The 15,257-nt window shown below is 41.3% G+C and overlaps 1 protein-coding gene across 4 annotated transcripts in view; it reads right to left on the bottom strand.

Moving 5' to 3' along the window:
• Positions 1-111: 111 nt before the first annotated feature.
• LOC110522832 (ceramide transfer protein) overlaps positions 112-15,257 on the bottom strand; it is a 62,337-nt gene continuing 47,191 nt past the window's right edge. For all 4 annotated transcript variants that reach the window (XM_036977086.2, XM_090234226.1, XM_090234227.1 and 1 more), the window contains 6 exons: positions 13,893-13,988; positions 13,579-13,711; positions 4,897-4,967; positions 4,597-4,725; positions 4,164-4,293; positions 112-2,633 (listed from right to left, as the gene is read on the bottom strand). In XM_036977086.2, the coding sequence (XP_036832981.2) occupies positions 2,506-2,633; positions 4,164-4,293; positions 4,597-4,725; positions 4,897-4,967; positions 13,579-13,711; positions 13,893-13,988 (687 nt within the window). In that variant the 3' untranslated portion in view covers positions 112-2,505. The remainder of the gene's footprint in view (positions 2,634-4,163; positions 4,294-4,596; positions 4,726-4,896; positions 4,968-13,578; positions 13,712-13,892; positions 13,989-15,257) is intronic.

The following is a 15,257-nucleotide window of genomic DNA, read 5'->3' as shown; positions in this document are numbered from 1 at the left end:
GGATTCAAAGCACACCGAACTGGAGAAAAATTTGAATTTTATTTTTCTTTCCAAACAGAGCTAAAGAAGTGCCACATTTTCACAGTATGGGTTTAAATCAATCCCAAGAGATTTTGCATGACTACTTTTATTTACATTCAGTGCAACTTAATTCATAGGAGAGATATTGGGGCAGTTTCTCAGACCCACATTGTGCCTATTCCAGGACAAATGAATGTAGAACATGCATTTTTAGTCCAGAAGTGGACTCAAGAGTCGGGGAAACCAGACTTATTGGATGACTTTGCACATTGTACGTTCACCAAAGTAAAAATCACTTGATCCAGTTGGGGAATGAAAGCCAGTATACAGTTCACATCCTCCAAGGATATTTTATGTGAAAATCAATTTCTGCTGATTGCAATATCACAAGAGGTATATGAATTTGACATTAACCCCCAAACCCTTTTAGTTTCAAATAGGTATCTGAAATGAAAGACTTCGGTTTTCACTCAGTGGAGACAGTCATTGTTTCACTGAAGTGCCCAGCAGGAGACCAAGCTTCTGTCCTCTGTGAAACATAGGAGCTGTCTAAATACCTTGAAAGGGCCTGCTTCCTTCCTCCCTTTCTAGAAGTAATGACTGACCGAACATCAGCCCAATTGGATAAGTGAAAGTCAAGTTTCAGGTTTCCATTCAGTCATATCAGGGTTGATTATTTCAATGAAGGGAGAAGAGAGGAGGATAATCAGGTATTGGAACTCGGGCCTAGGCACTTCTCTAGTGATTTCATATGGGTGTACGGTCTATCAGCACCCTCTCACCTACCCCATCCCAAAACATACTGGGTTATCTCCCCAGTCTAAGGCATATGGAGTCAATTCAGTCACAAAAAGCATCTGCAGACATTTAAAAAATGACAGTTCTGAAGCAGAAATGGTTGCTGACATTATATACAGTTATAATCAAGATATCTAAAACCCCAACTCTAAATTGTGCTGCTACATCATGTCATCACTAACCACGTTTCCAACCAGTTTTTATGCGAAGTTATATTGTATTTGAAAAAAAAATCACGACAGCTTTGCTAGAAACTAACTTTCAGTAAATTGTTTTAAATGCCAACAGGTAATTTGTTCGTTCAACATGTTGAGATCTTTGTGTCAAATTAATTACAAGTGAAATGGTGGAAATACTTTTATGCACAAATATTGATATAACCATAATATTGTGAGTCACACAATGATATGGTGTGTGGAACTCCCACTACGACTTGGGAAACCATGCCGTTTATTAGGCTAAATTATGAATTTTACAGGGTAATGAAAGTGCAAGGTGATGAGTTTGATGCTCCTTTCCAATAAATAGAGGATCTTATTCCGGTGACATGATGATCGATGCTTGACAAATATAAATATTCTCGCTCTAATCCATAATAATCTCATGTAGACTAGCCTACCAGCACTGTATCTGCGAGTTGTTGGCTAGAGCGCACGTGTCAAGACAAGAGTAGGGACATTTGCTATTTATGGCAACAGCGATGGAAGGACATGGGATTTTAGATTTTTATTCAGTACATGAAAACTTAAGTGAAAAAGTGCACCGTGTCATCACGCACTGATTTTTATCACCAACAAGTCAGTTTGGTGGAAACACCACTGGTGGGAAAATTCTCATTCTTTATGCAGATTTCTGAATATTCGCATGAAAATCTGTCCCCAATTGGCTGGAAACCTAGCTATTGACTCAAGTACAACCACCAAAATAAAGAAACAAATACATTTTCAACATTTGAAAACAAAATAAACTTTTAGTCTCGTCCCTCCATCAGCACCAGCAAAGTGGTGTTTTCACCAGGGAGACAAAGACCAAAAGGTCAAGTCTTATGTCATAGGGGTCATAATTCAATGACAGCCCTCTACACTTTTTTTTTTTTTTACAAACACAACATTCATTCTAGGGGGAAAAAAGAGGCTAAATTGTTTTGTTGTACTTGAAAAATTAGCAGCATGAGAGTAAGCTGTGACACCACTGATTATTATAAAAAGCAAAATCAACACAAAATAGGAACACTCCATTTCTTAAAAAAAGGTCAACTACAAAAAGCAGGACTAAAATAGAGCCATGTTTTTTCTTTATGTCTTAAATTGCTTTCTTATAAATTTCTTAACGCATACATTTATATATTATATCTCTGCCAGAAAAGGGATTTGTTTTATTTTTTACATTTAGGCTATTCTCACAGGTCTTTCTGCATTAGCATGCTAGCTAATGTGGGAGCTAGCATAGGAAACTAGCATGAGGAGCGAGCTAGTATAAAGAACTAGCATGAGGTGTAGAATGGGAAACTAGCATTGACGCTAGCATGAGGGCTTACATTGAAGCTAGCTGGAGACCGAGCTAAAGACCAAGCATGAGGACTAGTTAGTGTACACTAGCATGAGGGCGAGCTATGTTCGGGTTGTCATGGTATGCTATGTTCAGAACAGTCTTGTGTGGACAGTGGTGTAGTGAGTCCTGTGAACCTCAGAAGAGAATAGGTTTCACTGATGTTTTCTCCTGGACGTAGCCAGTGAAACGTTTGAGGAACTTGGGGTACTCCCTCTTGGCCACGGCCCTCAGGACTGAGGCAGGAGCCCAGCCTCCCGGGTTCACTGAGATGAAAAGGAAATACACGTTACACAGGATATCACAAAGAACAGGTTCATTCACAACACCTGTAGATTCATATACAATATATAGTGTAATGATATTGGCCCTGCTTCAAATATCACAAACCCCAATTGAAGAATACATAGTTATTGGTACTGTATATAAACTCAGCAAAAAAACAAACATCCTCTCACTGTCAACTGCGTAATAATGTGTCCCTGAACAAAGGGGGGGGGGGGGGGGGGGGGGGTCAAAATCAAAAGTAACAGTCACTATCTGGTGTGGCCACCAGCTGCATTAAGTACTGCAGTGCATCTCCTCCTCATGGACTGCACCAGATTTGCCAGTTCTTGCTGTGAGATGTTACTCCACTCTTCCACCAAGGCACCTGCAAGTTCCCGGACATTTCTGGGGAGAATGGCCCTAGCCCTCGCCCTCCGATCCAACAGGTTCCAGACGTGATCAATGGGATTGAGATCCGGGCTCTTCACTGGCCACGACAAAACACTGACATTCCTGTCTTGCAGGAAATCACGCACAGAACGAGCAGTATGGCTGGTGGCATTGTCATGCTGGAGGGTCATGTCAGGATGAGCCTGCAGGAAGCATACCACATGAGGGAGGAGGATGTCTTCCCTGTTACGCACATCGTTGGGTTGGCTTTTTATGACAACAAGCTCAGTCCAATGATGCTGTGACACACTGCCCCAGACCATGACGGAACCTCCAAATCGATCCCGCTCCAGAGTACAGGCCTCAGTGTAACGCTCATTCATTTGACGATAAACGTAAATCCAATCATCACCCCTGGTGAGACAAAACCACGACTCGTCAGTGAAGAGCACTTTTTGCCAGTCCTGTCTGGTCCAACGACGGTGGGTTTGTGCCCATAGGCGACGTTGTTGCTGGTGATGTCTGGTGAGGACCTGCCTTACAACAGGCCTACAAGCCCTCAGTCCAGCCTCTCTCAGCCTATTGCGGACAGTCTGAGCACTGATGGAGGGATTGTGCGTTCCTGGTGTAACTCAGGCAGTTGTTGTTGCCATCCTGTACCTGTCTCACATGTGTGATGTACCGATCCTGTGTAGGTGTTGTTACACGTAGGTCTGCCATTGCGAGGAGGATCAGCTGTCCATCCTGTCTCCCTGTATCGCGGTCACGCAGATGAACAGGGACCCCGGGCATCTTTCAGAGTCAGTAGAAAAGCCTTTTTTGTGTCCTAAGTTTTCATAACTGTGACCTTAATTGCCTACAGTCTGTAAGCTGTTAGTGTCTTAACGACCGTTCCACAGGTGCATGTTCATTAATTGTTTATGGTTCATTGAACAAGCATGAGAAAGTGTTTAAACCCTTTACAATGAAGATTTGTGAAGTTATTTGGATTTTTACGAATTATCTTTGAAAGACAGGGTCCTGAAAAAGGGACGTTTCTTTTTTTGCTGAGTTTACATGGCTATTGTAATACTGCTTATTTGTTCATTCTAGCAGGTCATCTGTCGTGGCTATCAGAGTGATTTAGGAGGTGAGCTCACCGTTGGCGACGTAAGTGATTTTACAGGTGATGTTGTCTCTGCTGATCTCTCTGTCGCCCTCTGGTGGGCTTACCAGGGTCTGGCAGATCATGGCGATGTTGATTTTGGCACGGACACACCTGTTGGTGGGCTGAGGGGGGACAATGACATGAAAGATCATCAATTCACAAGCATTGACCAAAGAAAATACAAGATAAATATTTGTATGTATGTTTAGACTCTACCTTGACGAACCTGGTTGTTATTGTAACAGACCCCCCCCCCCCCCCCAAATAAAAATAGATTAAGGTCAGTCTGGGGAATCAGGAATTCCTGGAAAAGCCCATCTCAAGAAGACTAAACTGAGATTGACCATGGCGTTGTCGTGGTCCACAGAGAAGTTGCAGACCAGCCAGGTGTCTGGGTCGCCAGGGGTAGCGGGGGTTATACTGACCATGGCATTGTCGTGGTCCACAGAGAAGTTGCAGACCAGCCAGGTGTCAGGGTCGTTCTCGTTGTTAGCCAGGATCTTCCTCATGGCAGACAAGTAGAGCACATCTCTCTGAGAGGCAGGCCACACCCTCTGCAACACACACACGTAGATTTTCCTTCCAGTCATTTAGTAAACACACTTAAAAGGCACTCTTTAAAGGGTCTTTATTGTGGTGGGATGTTCAGTGGAACACATTTTAAAAACGCTGAAGGCGTCTGGGTTTGAAACCTTGGCATCTGTGTTTTACTCATTCTCTCTTACCTTGTGTGTCTGATAGACGATAACAGCATTTTCTGATAACGTCTCCACAACGTTGAAGTTCTCAATAGTAGCTGAATTAAAGAAAAGAGAGAGCAGAATAAGAACATATCAAATAAATCACTCAATTATTGAACATTGAGACCTTACTACAGAGATTGGCAACATTGCAGAAAATGACAGTATTGAAAACTGAAGTGCCAGATGCAATTCAGTGTTTTAAAAACATTTTTCAAGATCCTGTTGTTAGAATTTAATTGATCTGACAAATAAAATGACTTTACAATGCACTCCAGGGATGGTGCACCTCCCCAGCTTTGTTTGCCTTACATAATGAGCCCCTAGCCCAAACGATAAGGTAACATTAGGAACTACAAAGTATTACCATCTGAGGAAAATAGCATAAAAATCACCTTGTATGCCGAGGACGTGCTAGTTTTTAACACTTGCCTCCCAAAACTAACAAATATGTTGGAAGGATATGGTTACAATTCAGGACACAAACTAAATGATACAAAACACAAAATCTACTCTAACTACACCCAATCACAGGAAATATAATAGAAGGAAGCATGAATTCTGCTCTGAATCAGAGAATTCTACAGAATGTCAGGACATCCGTCTGTGAGCTGAAGTGCAGCGGGGTCATGCAGCAAGACAATGATTCAAAGCACACAATCAAGTCTACATGAAAATAGCTAAAAGAAACAACTAATTTTAAGTTTTGGAATGGCCTAGTCAAAGTCCCTAATCCCAATTGAAATCGTGTGTCAGTTTATGCCTGAAAATTCACAAATGTCACTGAGTTAAAGCAGTTCTGCATTCAAGAGTGAGTCAACTTTCCTCCACAGCGAAGTGAGAGACTGCTCAACAGCTAAAAGGTGGCACAACCAGTTAGAATGGAAGGGGGCAATTACTTTCTCACACAGGGGAATTGGGTGTTGAATAACTTTAAATAAATATATAAAATAGGTATACTTTTGTGTTATTTGTAAACTCCGGTTCCGTTAATCTAATATTAGGTTTTGGTTGAAGATCTGATAATTCAGTATCAAATATATGCAAAAATAGAGAAAATGAGAAATGGAGTAAATAGGTTTACATTGCCGTGAAAACGTAACAAAATACATTATAAAGCTATAACAAATAAGCCAACTATCCAAAATATTAATGAAGATATAGAGATGGTCACTTCTTCCCTTAGATTTCAGCTCTAGAATAAAGGCAGTGAAAATGAATAGTCCATAGACTGCTGTATTTATTCCCCTCTCTACCAGCAGAGGTCCCCCCAAAACAGTTCAACCTCTGGGACAAATTACTATCAAGGATCATTACACAGGTGCACCTTCTGCTGGGGGACAATAAAAGTCCAAATGTGTAGTTTTGTCAGCGAAGCTTTTATTCAGCGTCTCAGCGAAGCTCATCTGAGTGCTCGTCATCCTCACCACGGTCTTGACATGACTGTAGTTCGGCGTTGTAACCAACTTCAGTGGGCAAATGTTGACCTTTGATGGCCACTGGCACGCTGGAGAAGTGTTCTCTTAACAGATGAATGACAGCGTGTATGGCGTCGTGTGGGCAAGCGGTTTGCTGATGCCAACGTTGTGAACAGAGTGCCCCATTGTTGGTGATGGGGTTATGGTATGGTCAGGCATAAGCGACGGACAACGAAAACAATTGCATTTTATCGATGGCAATTTGAATGCACAGAGATACAGTGATGAGATCCTGAGGCCTGTTGTCGTGCCATTCATTCACCGCCATCACCTCATGTTTCAGTGTGATAATGCACGGCCTTATACCACAAGGCCACTGCACGGCCACTGTACACAATTCCTGGAAGCTGAAAATGTCCCAGTTCTTCCATGGCCTGCATACTCACCATACATGTCACCCATTGAGCATGTTTGGGATGCTCTGGATCTACGTGTACGACAGCGTGTTACAGTTCCTGCCAATATCCAGCAATTTCGCACAGCCATTGAGGAGTGGGACAACATTCCACAGGCCACAATCAACAGGCTTATCAACTCTCTGAGAAAGAGATGTGTCGTGCTGCATGAGTAAAATGGTGGTCACACCAGATATTGACTGGTTTTCTGATCCACGACCCTACCTTTTTTTTTTAAAGGTATCTATGACCAACAGATGCATATCTGTATTCCTAGTCATATGAAATCCGTAAATTAGGGCCTAAATAATTTTTTTACGGCTACACAAAGGGGATGCCGGCAGGACATTTTAGGCATTATCAAGTGCTTGTCAAATTGTGGATGAGTGACTGATATGGTGTGTATAGCCTGCGTAAAAAAACAAAGCAGAGCTCATGCCTTTCAAGATATCTTTTTCAAATCATAATTAGTCATCATGCAGCCTTACAATGTATTACAAATCTAAACATATAGCCCAACGTTTGTAGAACAACTAAAGTTACATTAATAACTCTATATGAAGCATATAGCAGGACCTATTTCTTTGTTAACTGCTCAACACAGAATAGCCGCCTGTGCACACTCCCTCAAATTGTTTGGAGAAAATATCCTTTCTATTTTATTCAGCTTTGTCCAATTGTATTCTTCATACTATAAAATGATGCCACGGAAGTCGAAGCAAATCTTGTCTGCTAAATGAATAGCCGTTTGGCATAGCCAGATCAGGACCTAACATACGGAGAACTCAGAGTATGCTATTCTGTGGTTCTGAAATAGACTACATTTTCTTCATATCATGTTTCTTTAGACCTGTCTAAAATAAATCATGGATTTATTGTGAAGGTGTAGGCTACAGTGGGGCAAAAGAGTATTTAGTCAGCCACTAATTGTGCAAGTTCTCCCACTTAAAAAGATGAGAGAGGCCTGTAATTTTCATCATAGGTACACCAACTATGACAGACAAAATGAGAAAAAAAAATACAGAAAATCACATTGTAGGATTTTTAATGAATTTATTTGCAAATTATGATGGAAAATAAGTATTTGGTCACCTACAAACAAGCAAGATTTCTGGATCTGACAGGCCTGTAACTTCTTACTCAAGAGGCTCCTCTGTCCTCCACTCGTTACCTGTATTAATGGCACCTGTTTGAACTTGTTATCAGTATAAAAGAAACCTATCCAAAACCTCAAACAGTCACACTCCAAACTCCACTATGGCCAAGACCAAAGAGCTGTCAAAGGACAACAGAAACAAAATTGTAGACCTGCACCAGGCTGGGAAGACTGAATCTGCAATAGGTAAGCAGCTTGGTTTGAAGAAATCAACTGTGGGAGCAATTATTAGGAAATGGAAGGCATACACGACCACTGATAATCTCCCTCGATCTGGGGCTCCACGCAAGATCTCATCCCGTGGGGTCAAAATGATCACAAGAACGATGAGCAAAAATCCCAGAACCACACGGGGGGACCTAGTGAATGACCTGCAGAGAGCTGGGACCAAAGTAACAAAGCCTACCATCAGTAACACACTACGCTGCCAGGGACTCAAATCCTGCAGTGCCAGACGTGTCCCTCTGCTTAAGCCATTACATGTCCAGGCCCGTCTGAAGTTTGCTAGAGAGCATGTGGATGATCCACAAGAAGATTGGGAGAATGTCATATGTGCAGATGAAACCAAAATATAACTTTTTGGTAAAAACTCAACTCGTCGTGTTTGGAGGACAAAGAATGCTGAGTTGCATCCAAAGAACAGCATATGTGAAGCATGAGGGTGGAAACATCATGCTTTGGGGCTGTTTTTCTGCAAAGGGACCAGGACGACTGATCCGTGTAAAGGAAAGAATGAATGGGGCCATGTATCGTGAGATTTTGAGTGAAAACCTCCTTCCATCAGCAAGGGCATTGAAGATGAAACGTGGCTGGGTCTTTCAGCATGACAATGATCCCAAACACACCGCCCGGGCAACAAAGGAGTGGCTTCGTAAGAAGCATTTCAAGGTCCTGGAGTGGCCTAGCCAGTCTCCAGATCTCAACCCCATAGAAAATCTTTGGAGGCAGTTGAAAGTCCGTGTTGCCCAGCAACAGCCCCAAAACATCACTGCTCTAGAGAAGATCTGCATGGAGGAATGGGCCAAAATACCAGCAACAGTGTGTGAAAACCTTGTGAAGACTTACAGAAAACATTTGACCTCTGTCATTCCCAACAAAGGGTATATAACAAAGTATTGAGATAAACTTTTGTTATTGACCAAATACTTATTTTCCACCATAATTTGCAAATAAATTCATTAAAAATCCTACAATGTGATTTTCTGGATTTTTTTTCTAATTTTGTCTGTCATAGTTGAAGTGATATGTGATACCTATGATGAAAATTACAGGCCTCTCATCTTTTTAAGTGAGAGAACTTGCACAATTGGTGGCTGACTAAATACTTTTTTGCCCCACTGTATGTGTAAGGTAGTTGTTGTGAAAATGTTAGGTTAGATTACTCGTTGGTTATTACTGCATTGTCGGAACTAGAAGCACAAGCATTTCGCTACACTCACATTAACATCTGCTAACCATGTGTATGTGACAATAAAATGTGATTTGATTTGTTTAATGTTAATTACGGTCAATTACCGTGAGATCAACAGTTATTTGCTTGACAATCACCGGCTGACGAAATTTCGTGACCGCCACAGTCCTAGGTGAGACAGCATTTTGTACCATTGCAGAGGACAGAGCTCTTTTTTATTTATTTAACTAGGTGAGTCAGTTAAGAACAAACACTTATTTACAATGACGGCCTACCCCGGCCAATCCCAGACGACGCTGAGCCAATTGTGCGCTGGCCTATGGGGACTCCTAATCACGGCCGGTTGTGATTCAACCTGGAAATTCAACCGGGTCTGTGGTGACGCTTCTAGCACTGAGATGCAGTCCCTTAGACCGATGCTCCTCAGACCAGAGCTTTTAAATTTTCTGAATCTAAAGGTGAATTGTGGTATGGAAAATTTTTGTTATTTTCAGATACTTACAGTTAAAGGATTATTTTGAAAATCAGATCAAAATTAAAGATACAATACCAAATGGGACTATCATGTCATTCGAAATGTTATATAAACAAGGAACATCCAAGACAATTTCTTCACTCTGTCGTGACCTGATTGCTTCTAGAAAAGATTCAACCTTTTATATTAAAGCAAAATAGGAGAAGGAATTAAAGACTGATATTTCAGAGGAAGATTGGGACAATATATGCAAAACACAACATACTTCTACAAACGTAAGAACATGGCGGGAGTTTTGTTGGAAAAATATATCACACCTAGAATCAAAAAGCACCCGCTAGGTAAACAACAACCATGCTGGTGTCTGTGTGGCCATGTAGATGCCAACCACACATCTTTGGGGAATGTAAGAAATGAACAGTGTTCTGGGAGAATGTATGTTCTGTAATAAGAGAGTCCCTACAACCTGTAATGTACCGTGGCAATGTTCCAGGAGTTGTGACTAACAGTGATAGATACTTGATTTATGTTTGACTTGCCGTTAGTACAAAAGTCATTACCAGGAGTTGTGACTAACAGTGATAGATACTTGATTTATGTTTGACTTGCCGTTAGTACAAAAGTCATTACCAGGAGTTGTGACTAACAGTGATAGATACTTGATTTATGTTTGACTTGCCGTTAGTACAAAAGTCATTACCAGGAGTTGTGACCAACAGTGATAGATACTTGATTTATGTTTGACTTGCCGTTAGTACAAAAGTCATTACCAGGAGTTGTGACTAACAGTGATAGATACTTGATTTATGTTTGACTTGCCGTTAGTACAAAAGTCATTACCAGGAGTTGTGACTAACAGTGATAGATACTTGATTTATGTTTGACTTGCCGTTAGTACAAAAGTCATTACCAGGAGTTGTGACTAACAGTGATAGATACTTGATTTATGTTTGACTTGCCGTTAGTACAAAAGTCATTACCAGGAGTTGTGACTAACAGTGATAGATACTTGATTTATGTTTGACTTGCCATTAGTACAAAAGTCATTACCAGGAGTTGTGACTAACAGTGATAGATACTTGATTTATGTTTGACTTGCCATTAGTACAAAAGTCATTACCAGGAGTTGTGACCAACAGTGATAGATACTTGATTTATGTTTGACTTGCCGTTAGTACAAAAGTCATTACCAGGAGTTGTGACTAACAGTGATAGATACTTGATTTATGTTTGACTTGCCGTTAGTACAAAAGTCATTACCAGGAGTTGTGACTAACAGTGATAGATACTTGATTTATGTTTGACTTGCCGTTAGTACAAAAGTCATTACCAGGAGTTGTGACTAACAGTGATAGATACTTGATTTATGTTTGACTTGCCGTTAGTACAAAAGTCATTACCAGGAGTTGTGACTAACAGTGATAGATACTTGATTTATGTTTGACTTGCCGTTAGTACAAAAGTCATTACCAGGAGTTGTGACTAACAGTGATAGATACTTGATTTATGTTTGACTTGCCGTTAGTACAAAAGTCATTACCAGGAGTTGTGACTAACAGTGATAGATACTTGATTTATGTTTGACTTGCCGTTAGTACAAAAGTCATTACCAGGAGTTGTGACCAACAGTGATAGATACTTGATTTATGTTTGACTTGCCGTTAGTACAAAAGTCATTACCAGGAGTTGTGACTAACAGTGATAGATACTTGATTTATGTTTGACTTGCCGTTAGTACAAAAGTCATTACCAGGAGTTGTGACTAACAGTGATAGATACTTGATTTATGTTTGACTTGCCGTTAGTACAAAAGTCATTACCAGGAGTTGTGACTAACAGTGATAGATACTTGATTTATGTTTGACTTGCCGTTAGTACAAAAGTCATTACCAGGAGTTGTGACTAACAGTGATAGATACTTGATTTATGTTTGACTTGCCGTTAGTACAAAAGTCATTACCAGGAGTTGTGACCAACAGTGATAGATACTTGATTTATGTTTGACTTGCCGTTAGTACAAAAGTCATTACCAGGAGTTGTGACCAACAGTGATAGATACTTGATTTATGTTTGACTTGCCGTTAGTACAAAAGTCATTACCAGGAGTTGTGACCAACAGTGATAGATACTTGATTTATGTTTGACTTGCCGTTAGTACAAAAGTCATTACCAGGAGTTGTGACCAACAGTGATAGATACTTGATTTATGTTTGACTTGCCGTTAGTACAAAAGTCATTACCAGGAGTTGTGACCAACAGTGATAGATACTTGATTTATGTTTGACTTGCCGTTAGTACAAAAGTCATTACCAGGAGTTGTGACTAACAGTGATAGATACTTGATTTATGTTTGACTTGCCGTTAGTACAAAAGTCATTACCAGGAGTTGTGACTAACAGTGATAGATACTTGATTTATGTTTGACTTGCCGTTAGTACAAAAGTCATTACCAGGAGTTGTGACTAACAGTGATAGATACTTGATTTATGTTTGACTTGCCGTTAGTACAAAAGTCATTACCAGGAGTTGTGACCAACAGTGATAGATACTTGATTTATGTTTGACTTGCCGTTAGTACAAAAGTCATTACCAGGAGTTGTGACTAACAGTGATAGATACTTGATTTATGTTTGACTTGCCATTAGTACAAAAGTCATTACCAGGAGTTGTGACTAACAGTGATAGATACTTGATTTATGTTTGACTTGCCGTTAGTACAAAAGTCATTACCAGGAGTTGTGACTAACAGTGATAGATACTTGATTTATGTTTGACTTGCCGTTAGTACAAAAGTCATTACCAGGAGTTGTGACTAACAGTGATAGATACTTGATTTATGTTTGACTTGCCATTAGTACAAAAGTCATTACCAGGAGTTGTGACCAACAGTGATAGATACTTGATTTATGTTTGACTTGCCGTTAGTACAAAAGTCATTACCAGGAGTTGTGACTAACAGTGATAGATACTTGATTTATGTTTGACTTGCCATTAGTACAAAAGTCATTACCAGGAGTTGTGACTAACAGTGATAGATACTTGATTTATGTTTGACTTGCCGTTAGTACAAAAGTCATTACCAGGAGTTGTGACTAACAGTGATAGATACTTGATTTATGTTTGACTTGCCGTTAGTACAAAAGTCATTACCAGGAGTTGTGACCAACAGTGATAGATACTTGATTTATGTTTGACTTGCCATTAGTACAAAAGTCATTACCAGGAGTTGTGACTAACAGTGATAGATACTTGATTTATGTTTGACTTGCCGTTAGTACAAAAGTCATTACCAGGAGTTGTGACTAACAGTGATAGATACTTGATTTATGTTTGACTTGCCGTTAGTACAAAAGTCATTACCAGGAGTTGTGACCAACAGTGATAGATACTTGATTTATGTTTGACTTGCCGTTAGTACAAAAGTCATTACCAGGAGTTGGTAAAAAAGTAGAATACCCAAAGTCTGAAGAATTGTAAAGTATAAGTCAATAGATTTTTGCTATGGAAAGATTTACATATGCCTTAACAATTAAAACATTTTTTTTTAAAAGAAACTGGGAGAAATGGATAGCTTTCACAAACCAGGCTGACCTGACTCATTAAGTTAAAGAAAGACATGGTAAAAAGTCTTATCATAATTGCTTTCACATATTGTACTGTGCTTACCTTATGGCAACAGTTGTTTTGTTTGTTTCTGCATTGCTGTTGCGAAGCTCTGTTTTACATAGAAAAAAATGGAAGATGAAACTTACTTTCCCAGTCGTTGCGTACATCTGTGTCCCAGAAATAGTGGCACACCTCGTGTCCGGTCACTCCCTTTACGGAGTGAGTGGCCTTCAGGGGGTCCAGGACAATACCGTTCTCCTCTACCTCTCTCCTGTACACCTTCACAACACACATACAGATGGAAGATGTAGAAACAGGTGTGGGACTCAAACTGCTCCAGTTGGCTTAGATGATGGGTGCATGTGTTATTCATGTACATTTTTATTACATTTGTATAACAAGACTGACAGTGGCAATATAATCATCACCTCTCTCCTCTCGCTCTCCCCCTCTCTCCTACCTTCATCTCCCCCTCCTCCACCACCAGCTGCCAGTTGGCGTCTCCGCCCATATCCTGCAGCGAGTAGGTCATGTGATTCTGCACCATCTCCTCCACCTATCACAGTCAACCAGGAAGAGGAAGGGACAGACAGGGTTAAAGGTCAGAGACATAAATGTTCACCGATAAATATAAAAGTGATACAGGAAAGACAAGCCAACGCTTGTATTGTGAGGTAGTCGCTATGACATGCAGAGGCCAGTAAATCTGTGTGCTAACAGACAAAACAGTATTATCTCAACAGCAACATAGCATCGTCAGAGGGGCAGCCAACATCATGCTGGAAGCTAGCCTCATGCTGAAAGAGACAGATGCCTGTGGGGTGAAAGTGTAGTAATTCAGCCAGTCCTGTGGGGGGCACTACACTCTGCCACGGAGCAGTTACCTCAGACATGAATCTGTGGACTTTGTGAGGGGGAGTGACTATCAGAGGAGAGTGACTAAAGGAAAGGAAAGGAAAGGAAAGGACAGTCCAGTCTAGTCCAGACCAGACCAGACCAGACCAGACCAGACCAGACAGACACACACCGACAGACAGACAGACAGACAGAGAGAGACACACACACGAGACACACACACGAGACACACACACGAGACACACACACACGAGACACACACACACGAGACACACACACACGAGACACACACTCACGAGACACACACTCACGAGACACACACTCACGAGACACACACTCACGAGACACACACTCACGAGACACACACACCGACAGACAGACAGAGACACACACACACGAGACACACACACACACGAGAGACACACACACACACACGAGAGACACACACACACACACGAGACACACACACACGAGACACACACACACGAGACACACACGAGACACACACACACGAGACACACACACACACACACACGAGAGACACACCGACAGACAGACACACACAGACACGAGACACACACAGACACGAGACACACACAGACGAGACACCGACACACACGAGACACCGACACACACGAGACACCGACACACACGAGACACCGACACACACGAGACACCGACACACACGAGACACCGACACACACGAGACACCGACACACACGAGACACCGACACACACGAGACACCGACACACACGAGACACCGACACACACGAGACACCGACACACACGAGACATACACACACACACACACACACACACGAGACACACACACACACACACACGAGACACACACACACACACACACGAGACACACACACACACACATACATACGAGACACACACACACACACATACATACGAGACACACACACACACACATACGAGACACACACACCGACAGACAGAAAG

Source organism: Oncorhynchus mykiss, chromosome 5 (genome assembly GCF_057628025.1).
Source record: "Oncorhynchus mykiss isolate SJ-2025 chromosome 5, ASM5762802v1, whole genome shotgun sequence".
In the NCBI taxonomy this organism is placed as follows: Eukaryota; Metazoa; Chordata; class Actinopteri; order Salmoniformes; family Salmonidae; genus Oncorhynchus; species Oncorhynchus mykiss.
Note: the sequence above shows the minus strand (reverse complement) of the source record. Positions and strands in the feature narration are given on the sequence as shown.